Here is a 15767-nt window from a genome sequence, read left to right on the forward strand (position 1 = left end):
AGAGAGTGCACACAAATCGTACAAGGCGTTCCTTAAGCATTATCTTTTTGTGGCTTGCACAACAGCATGAATTCAGTGAAGTAAACACTGGGTGCAGAATTAAATGGGATAGTCATGATGGGAAAATAAAGCCCTAGAGGCACATCTGAAGAAAAAGCCTCTGCAATGTACCTTTCAAGACTCAAGTTCACCAGAGAGTGTTCTGAAACCAACTGCAGATTTATGCTCATATCACAGTCATCAAATACAGCAGGATAATAAATACTATACCCTTTATTTATATATTGTACAGATTTGAAAATGTTTCTTTACAGAGCTTATGGCTGATCTTACACACACACACACACACATTTTTATATATATATATATATATATATATATATATATATATATATATATATTTATATATTTATTTTGTGTGTGTGTGGACATGCTGTGGTTGTAACAAAGTATAGGAAGATAACGTTGATGGGAAACGAAAGGGAAGAGTGTCAGGGCAGGTATGAGTCAGGAAACAGGAAACACAAAGCTGAGAGTGGTAACATCTGAATGGGATAATTGCTTTGTAAAATTGTTAAGGCTGCTTAGATTGTCCTCAGTGCTATAATACTTAAATTTCACATTTTGAACATTCACTAATCTCTCTGCTCTTCCATGCCCATCAGCCCCATTTCAAAATGACATCTGACACTGCTGTCTTCCAGTGTGAACTTGTCAGATTAGGTTGGGAAACAGTCGATTAGACAGTGGAGATTGTAAACAGTGATCTGAAGACCCACAGGGAGGATTTTCTAAGCATGGGCTGGCTTTGTCACTATTCCTAAACTCCTGACTGACTGCAGAGAAGCAGATTTCAGGAGAAAAAAGGTTGAACATGCTGTAGTTGAAAAGACCTAGTGTTAAGACAGCAGGGCATGATGGGAAAGCTGTTTTGTCTCTTATGGCTACTTCACAGTTTCAGGCTTTGTGCTCTGTACCTGGCACATAGTCGGGTTTTAAGGAATTATGGAAATTTCTGCCAGTATCAACAACACCTGATACAAGGCACATCATCACAACATTACACTAAATATGGATTTTTACAAAGAAATATTTTTAAATGTGGGTAAAAGTTGCAGTAAATGCAGAGTGCAAATCCATAGTGATGTGATGGAAACATGAGCATTTTTCACTTGAAAACCTGCAGTGACCTGACTTATGAATGTGCCATTGGAGCTCTACAGCAGAAGGGAGAAAGAAGAAAAGGAAACACTGATTGTGAACAACAGTTTCTAAAGCTACTCTGATGTGGTGATCAGTCCAAAGAATTCAACAATCCCTCTGAACAAAGAAGTTACAAAAATACATTTGGTCAGTTGACCAACTTCCACTGTGTTGAGCTTTTTCAGATATGCTTTTTAAGCTTGTGCGTTTAAGGCTGCAAGACCAATTCAGCCCAGTGGATATAAAGAAGTCTGTAGCCTTCACATCCATTTCATACACACTAACTACACATATCAATGGACACACTGACAAGCACGTGATTGCATTCATCAACCAAACATATTCATACACACCTCACATGTAACCACAATCAAGCAGTAGCAGCAGCTGTGAGATTAAAGGGAGGGCATCAGTTTGACACAACATATCTCCAGAGGCTTTTGAACTGAAAAATACTCTTCCCAGGAAGTAACAAAATATGTGCAAGACATGAATTGCACCGGTATGGAAAAGGCAGCTGCCGCTCTTCTTTGTGAAATCGTATTGGATAAACCTGGCCAAAGAAACTAACCACAGATGTATAAATGTCACATACACTAATTTTTTCCAAACATATTAACAAAACATCCCACAACAGCACACCAGCCATCTCATTATCTAACATATGCTCCCTGCACCCCCATACAAGGTTCCAGGCCCTTTGACCAACATCCGCTTGCACAAAGCAGGCCATTTATTAAGCCCTAATGCTGCCATTTCCTGTGCACTTCCCTCCTTGACAGTACTTGTCGACTGTATCTCTCCCTTCTGGCAGCCCAGTGTGGTGCCACTTTAACAGTCTAACATCTACTGTCTGGCTACATCTGCCCCCATCTCTGAAACTCAATTTCCTCCCTGCCCAAATCACCCATCAGAGAAAGACGACTTATCCTCCTCATCTCCAACATGCCCAGTGACTGCTTATCCCCGGATATGGGATTATCCACTGAGCACTGGAACACTGCAAAGATGCCAACACTGCAGCCTGGCCAAGAGGATGTGGCAGGCCTCTGGTCCTCTTTATTCAGCAACTCTCTGATGCACATGATCACAGAGAAGTGGACTTGAAGGAGTTCTCTTGGGGGGTAGAAGGGGATGATGGTCAGCTGGGGGTTGAGGCAGAGTAGAACCAGTGTATGCGGGGGAAGCATCTGGCATTAGTCCCTCATCCTGGCCAGCAGGAATCAAAGCAGTCCATCCCCTGCAGAGGCAGATGCTCCCTTGTCACAGCTCCGCACTGACTCTTAGTCAGTGTACTCTGCCACTATGGACAGCAGTACTGTGATGTCATCTGGCTTTCCTCCTGGAACAAAAAAAAGTGTCCTGTTAGGATGGTACTCATCAAAAATGTTGTTTTAACATTTCATACCTAGAAAATATTCATGTCATGTGCCATTTTCCACCTATTTAATAAAGCTTTGAAGAGCAACGGGACACAAGCGTCAGTTTCCGTTTGGTCAAGTGGAACTGAGACACATACCTCTTACATTCAGTCCATTGTCACAGGCAAACTGTGCAAAAGGCGACATGTAGTTGGGGTCATATGCCAGTACATGGGCCTGCTCTGCAATGCTCCGGGCAGTCTGCTGGATGCTCTCATAATTTGTGTTCTGAGGAACAAAAACAAAGCAGGGATGAAGTTTATATTCCAGACATATTTTTCATTCCACTCCCACCAGCAAACCTGTTCGTGACTTGCCTTAAGCTTCTTCAGCTCTTGCAAGATCATGTAGTCAGGCATGTTGTCAAAGAGCCCATCAGTAGCAGTGAGGATGATGTCACCCAGCTGGACATCGAAGGAAGAGCTGTCTGCCGCATCAGGGCTGAAGGCACAGAAACAGTAAAGTCAGGCAGAGAACACTAAGTGATTCAGTTCTAAAATGTGATTTTTTTTTCACTGAAATAAAAACTAAGAAGCATTAATAAGGCTATGACTGAATGAATGTGTCCTGTCTTTCTCTCTCCCTTCCCTAACTCTTTAGTTTTTACATCACCATACAGGGGGGTCCTGTCTGACCTGATGGATTACAGGCCAGACTCGCAGTTGCTACAGATATTTCATATTGGCTAGAGAAAATGAATCACGTGCTGGATGAGGATAAATTCAAGGAATAATCACATGAAGCTTTTGGAAAGAACACTCAGGTCCAATAAAAGGTGCTACCCTTTATGATGACGGGTGCTACAAATACATATTGGCAGGAACCACGTTAGTCTGCCAGTGTCAAATTCGCTTCTTGGAAAATGCCCTTATCCTGCTGCACAAGCCCCTAGCCAGTTATGAATGTTATTCATTACAAACTGTCTGGACTGCATCATGACACACGGAGCCGAAGCCCCCAGGAACAGCTTGTCCCGTCCTGTGATTTCGATGGAGCTGAAATTGCAGGTCACATGAAAACAAAAACAAAAAAACGACTAAAACTTTTCCCAGCAGACAGGGAGAGCCCTGGAAAGACAATAATGCACACGCGATAAGGGAAAGCAGAGTGAGAAGTGCTTGAGGAATTGGAAGAAACTGTTTCTACATAAACATTTGATGAACAGATGTAATTGGACTGAATGGGCCATCATGTTTGGATAAATCATCCATTGTTTGACACATCCATGAGCAGAAGTGATTTCTCAAATGCCAAGGACAGACACTTTAGATAACTATACTCTGACGGCTCTGAGGTGTCGGATTTTCAGCTCTAACTATAAAGACAATTCTCACGCCATGTGATGCAAGTTTTGACCCTTGCACTCGTTTCTCTTGGGTGCTATGTTAGTGATTTAGGATTGGAAGCTTAATCTGCTGTTGCACTCAGTGTAAATCACTGTGTAAATCCTTTACCTGAATGACTAAAATGCACAAATTAAAAACACTGTCATTTTAAGAACCACATTAAATCCACAACAACTATTGGAACTCATCAGTTGAAACTGAACTGGGGTCATTTACAAGAAATAAAAATAAAACACTCTTCATTCTGTACCACTGGCGACATGCAGTTCAGGTTCATTCGTGGTTCTTCTTCCATCAATTTTTGAGAAACACTTTTAAGAGGCTCAAACTAACCAGCCCGTTTCAAGACTGAGCAAGTGAAAAGGTGGCCAAGCCTGCTTGTGTAGGATAGGCTCTACACTCTTCAGTTTGCTCATCAGCCCACAGACTTTGACCCTTTAAGAGGGAAAGCTTGGCAAACATCCAACGCTAGCCCTGCACTCTACTGACATCTACGGTGCTGCTGCTTGGCACGCCACAGTAACGAGCCACAGCAGCACGTGGCCCCCGACACACTGCTACACACAGCTCAACACAGCTACATTCACTAAACACTGCTGTGTGTGAGGAACAAAAGCCCGACAAAATGCTCTGCAGAACAGTTTATTACAGCTAAGCGCCTTTGTTATGCATGCATGTGATCTGTATTGTTCTCAGGGTGTGTAGGGCTTTATCACAACTGCTGTACAGAACACGGTTATGATCTCTCTATCAACTGTTCCATTAACTATTCAGTACACCCCACCCACACCCCCGCAAGTGCTGTCCCTAACAGTCAAATTCAGTGGTGATTGCAGCAGATGTATGACACAGTCTATTGGTTGTCTCACCTGTCACTGAGGACGGCCCCCTCAGCCCCCGGGGGAGCGATGGACAGCTGGAAGGGCGTGTTGAAGTAGTGCTGCTGCTCGTCTGAGCGGTGGACGACCTCCCCTCCCCGGACCACTAGGAAGCCGGAGTCTCCCAAGTTTGCAGTGTGCAGCCGGTGACTCTGCCGGTCCAAAACCACAATGCAGGCCGTGCTACTACCTGCAGACATACGCAGATGCACAAATACATTTCTTTGCAGTTTCAATTTCAATGCAAAGGTTTGCAATATCCTACCAAAAAAAACAAAAAAAACCAAATAAGGTTTAACAATCATCGGTGCATCATCAGCTGGGTCTAGGTCAATGTACACCTTAACCACATAGCACTCATGACAAAACAAAACTAAAAAGTAGAGCAAAATTGAAATTTTGAAAATGTATATTCTTTAGGGCACATTGTGTTTTTTTTTTAAATAGAACATGGGTTTGGCAATATTATCTTACACTCACTGTAGTCTACAACCGTGACTAGTTGCTATAAGATGGAACTGCTTGTACATATGAAATTTCAGGAATGGGTCATGATGGGTAAATAATGTTTGGAGGCAAACATAGAAACATCAGTGATCATTTCACAAAGGTGTGTCAGTAAAAGTCGCATTTCATATGCGAGCCCTTTTTCACGGCAGACATTTTGACTTATAGGACAAGCATAAGGTTTAGCACATCTGCTACTAATGACATTAACCAAGGCTCTGTTCTATTATAGTGTCCTAGTAAACCATGACAGTGTGGTAATGAGCCAGCATGAATACCAGGACCCTGAAACTGAAGCAGCTAAATGGAATTCAGCAATGATTAATTTCATTATTTAAACCTGTGCTTTTCCTTCTGTGACATGTCAAACTAACTTCTGTGAAAGAAGACCCGTAATGATGAAATGTTTTGAAATTTACGCTATAGATTTTCTATTTTAAACACACAATTTTCATAAAAATGTCTGGATGGAGGCAAAGCTGCAGACAAAATGAAACCAAGTTTTTCCTCTTGACTTTCTACAACTACACAGCTTAGAACATTATGCTACGTTTATGGAGGATTACCCATCTAAAGTGCATTTGGGAGACTGAGACTGGGAGATGGTGAAGAGGAAACATGAGATGGTGAAGCAGGCGGACAGCGTGCAGCCACACCCTGCTGGTGATTCATCTGGCACACCAAAATATGCACTCTGGGATCAACCTTCAAAACCCCTCACGCACTGTGACTCACTCCCTTTCTTCTCTGTTTTCTCTCCAGCAGTACAATTACACACACTGCCGGCCTCAAGAACATTCCCTCGGCCGTGAAGTAACAGCACAATACAGTGTTGTTTCCCCTGCCGCACATGTGATAACGGGGTGGAAAAGTACTGAAACTCACAGAGACAGAAATCTGTCTTTGTAACACTTGATCGCTGATGCTACATGTTTGTGCACGCTTTGTTGTCGGGAAGTGGTGCAAAGGAGGAAAGGGATTCTGGAAGTGAACTGCATGGGGCAGGTCGGGACTTGGGACATTCCCAGGACTTCTTAATGGGATCTGGCAGTTCTCTGAGTCATGATTCAAAAATCTCCATCCAGCCACCACTAAACAGACCAGATGGAAATAAACAACCCAGCCCTAAAACGTGTACTCAGATCCAAACCATATGACAAAATATACTGTTTCATGGGCAGGCACAGTATGCCTTTACACAGCATCGATTGACATACATTGTCCTGCAGAGTGCGTGGCTTAGGAGGCTCTAAATTAGTTTAGTGAGCTTTTTAAAAAGGTGAGGGGCATTGAGTAGGATAACAAGGAGTACCAGAATCTGTAGCCCCATGAAAACATGTTTAATATGAATGCTTCAGAAAACGAGACCTGAGCAGTCTTGGAACCTGTGTTGAGGTCTTTAAGGCATGATACTGTCCAATTTACTCTAACGTGCCTTTAAAACAAATTTAAGTGGGCATGAATCTGAACATTGATATCATGTGTTTCCAGTGTCTTCACTCACCCAGCAGTGGCACTTTGTTCTGCAGCAGCTCGTAGTAGCTGGTCGTGAGGACTCCCACAGGGTTACTGGGAACAAAGCGTCCTTCCTTCACCAGCCGCTCACATGTCTTCATCAGTGTACCTGAAAACTGTGACGGGTCCACGCCATAGTCTCGCCAGCCACCTACTCCATCTGCCACACCTAAAAAAAGACAGGTGTTGATTTAGCGATTGCAAATCATATTTTTCCCATTTATTTTAGTTTCAAAACCCTGCTTCCTTTACTAACATTTGTATTAACTATTGTACACAATGCTGCTTGTTAAACCCAACCAGGGAACTAAGTGTTCCCATTAAGACAATAAAGATTTGAAATGAAGGTGAGCAAAAAAATACAGTAATCATTTTTGACATTCCTCAGAGTTGTTCCACAAGTGACACACAAGGACAATGCCATGCAGCTGCACAATAAAGAAAAACAAAGGGCACTTTCACCAAGATCCAAAAAGGACATCCAGTACAGAAAAAAAAAAAAAAAAAAAAAAAACAGAGTTCAAGAAATGAAGGCCCTGTCACAGAATGTATGAAACAACCTCCATCTATAAAGTAGTTTATCTTTGACCTGTCAGGCTTTCAGATATTTCTGATAATGTTAAATAGAGTCTATCTGGTCATCTACAGAGGTTAACAGTTATTTCAAGTTACTACATATCGCTTATTACATATACTTTGGTTGTCTCTCTCAAAACCTAAAAGTCTGTACCCTTAGTTAAATGCACAAAATCCGTAAGTGAAGCCTTTATCAATCTTTGTAAAGAAACATGCTGTGTTTTGTAGGCTAACAAGTGTGCTTGTTCCCATAGGAGCATCTAGCCAAGTCCGGGATTTTCCTAGAAAGGAAACTTTAGCTTTGTCACTCCCAGGACGCCAGCATCTGCTCCACTGACCATACAAGGATGGCCCTCTGCTTCTTCTCAGCCTGTGCCAGAACAGAGTAACGGGCCTGCTTAATGCAGAAACACAACCTTGTGACTAATCAACCTTCAAAAGCCTTCCAAAAATAACCTGACTTGGTAAAAGGATGTCCTGATGTTTATGTTTCCTTGTGTCTCTTGATTAACTCGGTATGCAGAGACATTCAGGAGAGCTGCAGTCCTGCAGGTGTAAGATTACTGGCTGCTTATTTGAGATACGAGGCTTCTGTGCTGAAGAGTGTTTTTTTAAATCATCCCCCAATAGAGCAGACTTTAAAAGCTGCACTGTTTTTGTTTACTTAAGACAATGATGGTGTGAGGAAGGAAAGAACTCACACAATGTGAATCCAGGGGTTCAGGTTCAAGCCTACTAATTACACAGAGGATGGGTATTGCAGGTAATCAATACTGAACAAAAAACAGATACTGAAGTACAGTGATGTGATGTTGGCAGTGGATCAGCCCATGTGAAAGTCCTCAGTGTGCTCTTCCATGAGGCCTCTGGGCTGTATAATTCTTAATTAAGCAAATTGGTCACACGTGCAGTCCTTCATATCAGGTATTTCAGCCCTCAGATAAAGGAGGTGACCTCTGGCTTATCAGCCACGTCATAGCCAGTTTATTCAGACTGGTGTCGCATTGCTTGGTCAATGTTTTTACAGCTAACAAATCAGACACTCACCCAAAACATCGGCGGATCTGTGCCGGGCAATGAAGCACGCGTCGTCCCCATAGCACATTCCTTTCTTCAGGATGCCTTTACGGAAATCCTTGCCGAAGCCGCAGCTCGCTGTCACCAGGCTGTAGTCGCGGCTGTCTGTCTGAGAGAGTCCGCCGATGACAGCTCTGGCAACCAGTCTACCGTACGACAGCACGGACAACATCACCTACAGTCCGGCTCCCACCACACGAACCGGCCAAGCTAGCAACCCTGCTAGCTCAGCGTCGACGTAAGCACACAATGTTGGCTTGCTAACCTGCTAACGAGGCTGGAGATGTGCGGCTGAGCTAGCCAGACACTGCCGCCGACAACAAGAGCCGCCACGCACGCATAGACAATGCCTTCCGCTGATATAGTAAGTACAGCCTCGGGGAGCTTTAATCCTGCGCCGTGAAAACTCAAAGGAATTCACAGAAAACAGTCACCTCGTTCGCTCCAAAAGACCCCTAGGTTTTGGTTCTCCGCGGCCATGGTGCCAGTTACGCCTCTGAGACACTACATAACACAAAATGTGGACCCGTTACCCTTTGGTTTCGCACTGCTCCGCTAGCCAAGGTCTTGTGACTGCTCTGACGTCAGACATTACGCAATCTACGTTTCCTAATAAGGAAGTAACATTTTCCGTCAATTTAACGTTTCATTTAGAATAAAACCATGCGCTGAAAAAGTTTTATGGGGAGATACATGTTTTTGTGGACAAAATTAACTGAAAGTAGCCTTTTAAACCCTAAGAAAACATGACGAGATTTAAAAAAAAAAAAAAAAAAGTCATAAAAAAGGGGAAATAGACAATTCCTGAAAAAATATACAAATAAAAATTTTGCATTCTTTTTCACACATCTTGGACGATGTGCTCATTTCCCTGTCCGAATTGTACTTTGCACTATATTCTGTCTCCCCCTTGTGGGTGATGACTGGTGGGAACCCCTTTGGTTATTTTGTCATCCTGGGAAACAAGCATTGCAACTTAATCTTGAATTTTAATTTGTATTGTGATTGTTCAAAGGCAAAAAAGTTTTAGAAACCAATGAAATCCAGATACCAATTTCCCCCTAAAATACACTCAAAGTTTATTAGAAAGATTTAGACATTACAAGAGTGCTTTCTTATTCATTTAATTTAGCACAAGACTTGTTTAAAAATGTGATGATGCAGTGTAGTCAATGTTCTATGACACAGACTGTAAATTAACTGTAGATAAAGTTTTACAGAAATAAACAGGTGTTTGTGACTTTCCCCATAGGTTTTATAGCCATTAATACCCATTACTGACAGTGAGGGGAAAAAAATGAATGAATAAGACATGAAACAAACTGGAAAAATTGTGCACAGCTTCAAACAAGGCATTCCTGTGCATAAGTAGCCATATTGTTACATTTTTCCTGATTGAACAGTCATATGTGGCAAAGACTAGCTGCAAAATGGAGTGCAAAACACCTGAGGTTTTCATGGTGACATATCAATTTACCCCTGTGGACAAAACAACAAAATATTTTGCTTTCATCTGGTAGGAGTGGATATCTTTTCAGTATTGGCAGCATGAAGGATAACCAATCCTTCAAATGCAGAAGACAAAAGCAGAACAGAGGAGTGAGACTCCGGCCATTTGTCCCCCACCCGGCCTCTCATTTCTTGGCTTGCTTGGTGACCATGTTGCGAGGTGGAGTCACAGGACGGCTGCCATTGGGCTTCTTCTTCTCAGCTGGTTTCAAAATCTACAATAGGAATACAGAAAGTTTGGAAATATTGAATGAGATACAAATGTTAACCTAGCACAATAAACATGTTAACATCTGTCCATCTGTTAAATAACAGATGGAATTTAAAAAAAAAAAAAAAAAAAAAAGAGTACAATAACTACACCCCAATTAGCAATATCAGATGGTGGAACTGCAAAGTCAAAAGATACTTTGCCCCCCCCTGTGAATACTGTACCTGCAGAAACAGATTCACAAATATTTGGCATTTCGTCTCCTTATTCCAGACCTTGGTATAAATTATTTTTGCAGTTCTAACTATTTGCCTTATTTCTACATCAAAAAGAAGCTTTTAAGATTAAGCAGTTACACAATAAATACTGGATACTAACACATTGTTAATACTTTGATACCAGTACTAACCAATTTGTATGTCCTTCATTGTTGTTCAATTGATTAATATGTTAGTTATCCAGTATGTCAAATTAAAGTGCAAATCATATTATCCTTAAATATTTTTTTGCTGAAGCAAAGGCACCTCTCACCTGAAAAGAGCACATGAGGGTCTCATCCACACTCATCATGGCACCTGCATTATCAAACTCCCCACAATAATTAGGCGCTGAGAACAAAGTGACAAGCTGCCTCTTTGCGAAAAATTCATAGCCATCCTCAACAACCTGCAAGTGGGACAATAATAGTAGAAAAGACAGATTTACACACTTAGGAATGCACTCCTTGAACAGATGTCAACTGTATAATGCTGAACATGAGGAGTGTTAGATCTAGTCTAGTGCAGTGGTTCCCAACCTGATGGAATAGGGCCCCTGCAAGGGTCAGAACATCAATCTGAAGTCTCACAATATGATTAAAACAATTGATGCATAGAAAGCAGAAAACATATTTCCGCCAACAAAATCATGTGTTTTTTCAGTCTTTCCTCTGGCACTTCCTTCTCTTGAGAACAAATTTGAATCTCTCTTCAGGGGTCACAAGTTGACATTGTTTTAGTGAGGGGTCCCACCCAAAAAGGTTCGGAGACACTGTCCAGTGTACACAGTAAGTGTACAGTTGCTTGCTCTCCTTGTATCAAGTGTATCAGCAAATCCAGTGACCTGCCAGTACACAGTAACATTTCTTTTTGGTGGAGGGTATTGTGATTACCTGATGGGCACGACAGATCAGATCCAGGTCATGCTTATGCAGGAACTTGGCCACCACCTCTGAGCCGAAGGTAAATGATACACCTCTGTCATTCTCCCCCCAGCCCAAAACATCCTTGTCTGGATCTGACCACAGCAAATCGCACAGCAGACCCTGGTCAGGCACATCAGTGGGGCGCATGATGCGTCTGATCTGCTCCATGGACTGAAGGTCAGGTGACAGTCCTAAACAGAAAGTCCGTAGAAGCACAAATAAACACACTGATATTGGGGTCAATACCATTACACACGGGTGAGGCCTATGTCAGCTGACCAACTGCAAAGACAGCATTACTCATGGACAAATAAGAATGGCTGATCCCAAAGGTAGACTACTTTGGACATTCTGATAAGCCACAGTGGAATTAATGGATATGTGAAAAAAAGTATATTTTATGTTATGTTATATATATATATATATATATATATATATATATATATATATATATATATATATATATGTGTGTAAGTGTGTGTGTATATATATAGGTATATATTAAAATGATCACATTTTGCACTTTAAATGTTTTTTTTTATCTTTAAAAAAAGGGAAAAAAAAAAAACCCACCTCCATGGCAGCAAAAGATCTTTTCATCAACAATGGCGGCAATTGGGAGGCAGTTAAAACAATCTGTGAAGGTCTTCCAAAGTTTGATGTTGTACCTTCTTTTACCTAGAACATTAAGACATCAAAGTAGATTTTAATTCCTCATTATCTCACAGCAATAGTAACACTTTTTCCACTGCTGTTGCACACGTGTAAAGCTCCCCCATACAGCTCAATCAGCCATGGAGACTCTGTGTGAAGACTAAACAATCCAATTTTTTGCTGCTAAGTGCACTTAAGCCGCCTAAAAAAATATAACATTGTGTAACTGGTCGTGGTACAATACATTTTTAGTCATTAAATTCAGTATACATTACTCACACTCGTCATAGAAACCATATATTCTGTTAATTGAAGCACACTCATGGTTTCCCCTCAGCAGGAAGAAGTTCTCAGGGTATTTGATTTTGTAGGCCAGCAGAAGACAGATGGTTTCCAGAGACTGCTTCCCCCTGTCCACATAGTCTCCCAGAAACAGGTAGTTGCTCTCCGGAGGGAAGCCCCCATACTCAAACAGCCTCAGCAGGTCATAGTATTGCCCGTGGATGTCACCTGCAAGACAAGGATAAATTGATGCACCTTCAGCACCAAACTGATTTAAAGTAGTATTTTCAGTCATAATTTGTAAATGTCTCCTTGGTGAAATTTGTAAATGAAACCAGAAATGCCTTTTTATAAGACTATATGCTGTCAGTTAATCCTTGAACCATTCTTTCCTGATAGATACACATATACACGCAAATCCTACTTACCACATATCTTGAGAGGGGCTTCTAGCTCCAGGAGAATGGGTTGACTGAGAAAGATCTCCCTGGACTTGAGGCATAGTCCGCGGATCTCATTCTCCTGCAGCTGCACATTCTTGCCAGGCTTTGCTCCTCTGACTGCATAAGAAAACATAAACAAAAAAGTCAGCAAACACCAGGCTGAACGTGGTTGACTTAAGTTTACATTGCCTGGTACAGTATTTCTACGCTTAGTCTTGTGTGCCGCGCCGTAATGCGCAATGTTAGTGTTTGTCTGTGAAATACAGTGTGTATTTGACCAAGTACATGTCGTGTCGTGCCCTTCAGGTACATTGGCATTTCAAACCAAGTGACAAATTAGGTGAAAACCGATATTTAACCTTATGGAATAAAATAATGTTAGTGTTAGCTAGCTAATACGGCTGGTTATTTTACAAGATGTTGGTAAACATACGCCGGTACAGTTATAGCCGCCAGTCTACTGTTAGTGTCTGTCACAATTGCATGTAAATAATCGAAACAGTGTTTAATAGGTAATATTTTAGCATTTACTTACCTTCTAAAAGACGTTGGATGATACTGTCTATGTTGAGCTTGTCAACATCAGCCATTGCAACGTTAGCGCTGATAAAACCGACTCAGTCAAATCTAGGTCTTTGCGTTAACACACTTGTGAAAGCTAGCCCGCTAGCTATCCTAGCATTAGCTACCTAATGTTAGCTTCGTTGATTTTCCGGCTGAGGGTAAAGATGTTGCTGTGACCCTGCTTCTGATTAGCTGCTCGTGGACGCTTTGGGCAATCTAATAACCTACTTAAACATCGCAGTTTTAAAAATTTCTACATCCAATGTTGGTTTTTGTTGAGAAACGGGGGACTAAAAAAATAAGCGTCAACCCCACTAGCCGTCAGCTAGCGATGATGACCCGTCTCTGTTTTTCTCTGCCGCACCTTGTACAGCTAGCCAGCTGCTTCAAGGAGGCTGCTGGTAGCTGCTCCGCTGCTGCCCCCTACTGTACTGGATGGAGAAAGACCCTTCAAGCCATTCAGATAAAGATGCGTTTGAGAGTGTAAAAAATTAGTGTTTAATTAGCATTAGTCCTCACAAATCACCCATTTGACAGCCAAAGGACGACTAACAAATCGGTGTTTGAATTAGACTATGTATTATCCCATTAGCTACTTCATCGCCCTAACGAAGAATGGTAAGAATGGTACAAGGTCAGAACCATGTTAAAGCACAACAATTACATTTACATTATTATCTATAAAACAACAATCACCTTTTACCAACACCAACATATTGTAATGTGCAGTAACGACCTAAAATGTATAGGTAAAGTTTGAGTATTTTACAGTGAGTTGGTGCCGTCAGCCTATATAATATCAGAGGATGGAGGTTTTTATGCAGTATCTTAATTACTGGTTAGTCCTGAACGATAATATTCTAGCGGTGACAACACGGCACTGAAAATGGCCAAACATTTACCAGGGAATTATGCAGCAATTACGGGTACAAAAGTACAATTGACAGTGATGCAGAAATAAGTTTTATGACAAGCTATTGACTAAAAATCCGAGGATGGTAAGCACTGTTGTGTTCACAAGAAGCCAGCCTGAACACCAAAGTACAGCTCTCATGTGTTTTAGCAGTTATCATATATTGACAGAGATCAATTGTATACACTTCCTGTTCATACACTTGTTGTTTTCAGTTGCTAAATTTACTTTTCAGTGGAGAGTACTGCTATTAGACTTCAATGTAATGTGTAAGACACAAATTTTAATGTGAAAAATAAGTTTTACCAATTGATTCCTAAAACAACAAATAGTTTAGCCAGATCTATATGGAGTCTGGTTTAAAAAAAAAAAAAATAAAAAATCCCTTTAACAAATGTAACACAAGTAAACAGTATGGGATTCTTATTCCCATCACAAATTATCCGAAGGAAGTCTTAGGGGTTGTGAAAAATGTAAATCAAATACATACGTATGTATTGAAATCCTCTTCCGATTGACTGTTGAAGTTCTAGAAAAAAATGGGGCACTTAGAGAAGGAAAGGGTGCATCCCTGAATAGACACTCTACTATCTTTGAAATCAACTCTGTAAGAACGTAGCTTAGGTCAGCCAGAGTTCAGTTGCTGGTTAATGAGGGGAAACTGCTCCCGGTGGCTAATAGACCTTTAACCTTTTTGATTGGACATACACATATCTTTTCATATTTTCTTCACAGTCAGCTCGGCACTGAAACTCAAATGACTATATACAAATAATTAAATATCAATACTGCAACTATGGGCAGCAAATCCACACACAAATCTATCTTTGCGGAGCCAAATGGAAAAGAGTTATTGTTGTTTCTCACACTGTGATTATTTAACTTCCTCACAGGCCTCTTTGCCAGTGGGAAACTTCCTCCTCATCAAAACCTCATAGTTAAAGCCATGGTGCAAATATACACTGCCGGTCAAAAGCTTTAGAGCACCTCCATTTTTACAGTTGTTACTGAAATGTACATAGTGTAATGTCTCAGTGTTTCTGAAATTAAAGCGTAGAACAGATAAATAATAAAGATTAAAAGAAGAAAGGGATCATGGAATCTTAAATCCTAAATTTAATCAAAATTTTTGACTCATCCAGGAGCTGAACACACTCTTGATGTTCTCTCTACAATGGAAATGAAACAGTGTTCAGAAAGTTCGTCCCAACACTGTTGCAGAAGTTCCCACAAATATGTTGCACTTGCAGGTTGCTTTGCTTCCACCATCTGCCCAGTTCATCCCAAACCAGCTCCATGGGGTTTAGGTCTGGAGACTGTGCTGGTCTTCCATCATGTGAAGCCACCGTCTGGTTCTTTTCTTCTGATGTTTCGGGTTATTATCTTTCTGTAGGATGAACCCTGACCAACCAGTCTGTCTTCCTTTGTCCCCTGCCTTTTTCTCACCATCCTGATACCAATATACAGTTCTACTTCCTGCAGTAC

The 15767-nt window shown here is 41.3% G+C and overlaps 2 protein-coding genes across 2 annotated transcripts; both read right to left on the minus strand.

Annotated features, from left to right (window-relative positions):
• Positions 1–397: 397 nt before the first annotated feature.
• On the minus strand, positions 398–9095 carry pptc7a (protein phosphatase targeting COQ7 a). Its single transcript, XM_040155566.1, has 6 exons — positions 8494–9095; positions 6860–7039; positions 4840–5038; positions 2942–3065; positions 2723–2852; positions 398–2545 (listed from the first exon to the last, which is right to left on the minus strand). Exons 1-6 carry the CDS (start codon positions 8693–8695, stop codon positions 2487–2489), a joined length of 894 nt encoding a protein of 297 aa, XP_040011500.1. The 5' UTR covers positions 8696–9095; the 3' UTR covers positions 398–2486.
• Positions 9096–9641: 546 nt separating this feature from the next.
• On the minus strand, positions 9642–13767 carry ppp1cc (protein phosphatase 1, catalytic subunit, gamma isozyme). The gene is made up of 7 exons (XM_040155946.1): positions 13341–13767; positions 12791–12922; positions 12360–12590; positions 12000–12104; positions 11394–11617; positions 10775–10909; positions 9642–10247 (listed from the first exon to the last, which is right to left on the minus strand). The coding sequence occupies exons 1-7, from the start codon at positions 13393–13395 to the stop codon at positions 10158–10160; spliced, it is 972 nt and encodes a 323-aa protein (XP_040011880.1). The 5' UTR covers positions 13396–13767; the 3' UTR covers positions 9642–10157.
• Between the last annotated feature and the right edge of the window lie 2000 nt (positions 13768–15767).

This window comes from Xiphias gladius, chromosome 19 (assembly GCF_016859285.1).
Source record: "Xiphias gladius isolate SHS-SW01 ecotype Sanya breed wild chromosome 19, ASM1685928v1, whole genome shotgun sequence".
In the NCBI taxonomy this organism is placed as follows: Eukaryota; Metazoa; Chordata; class Actinopteri; order Istiophoriformes; family Xiphiidae; genus Xiphias; species Xiphias gladius.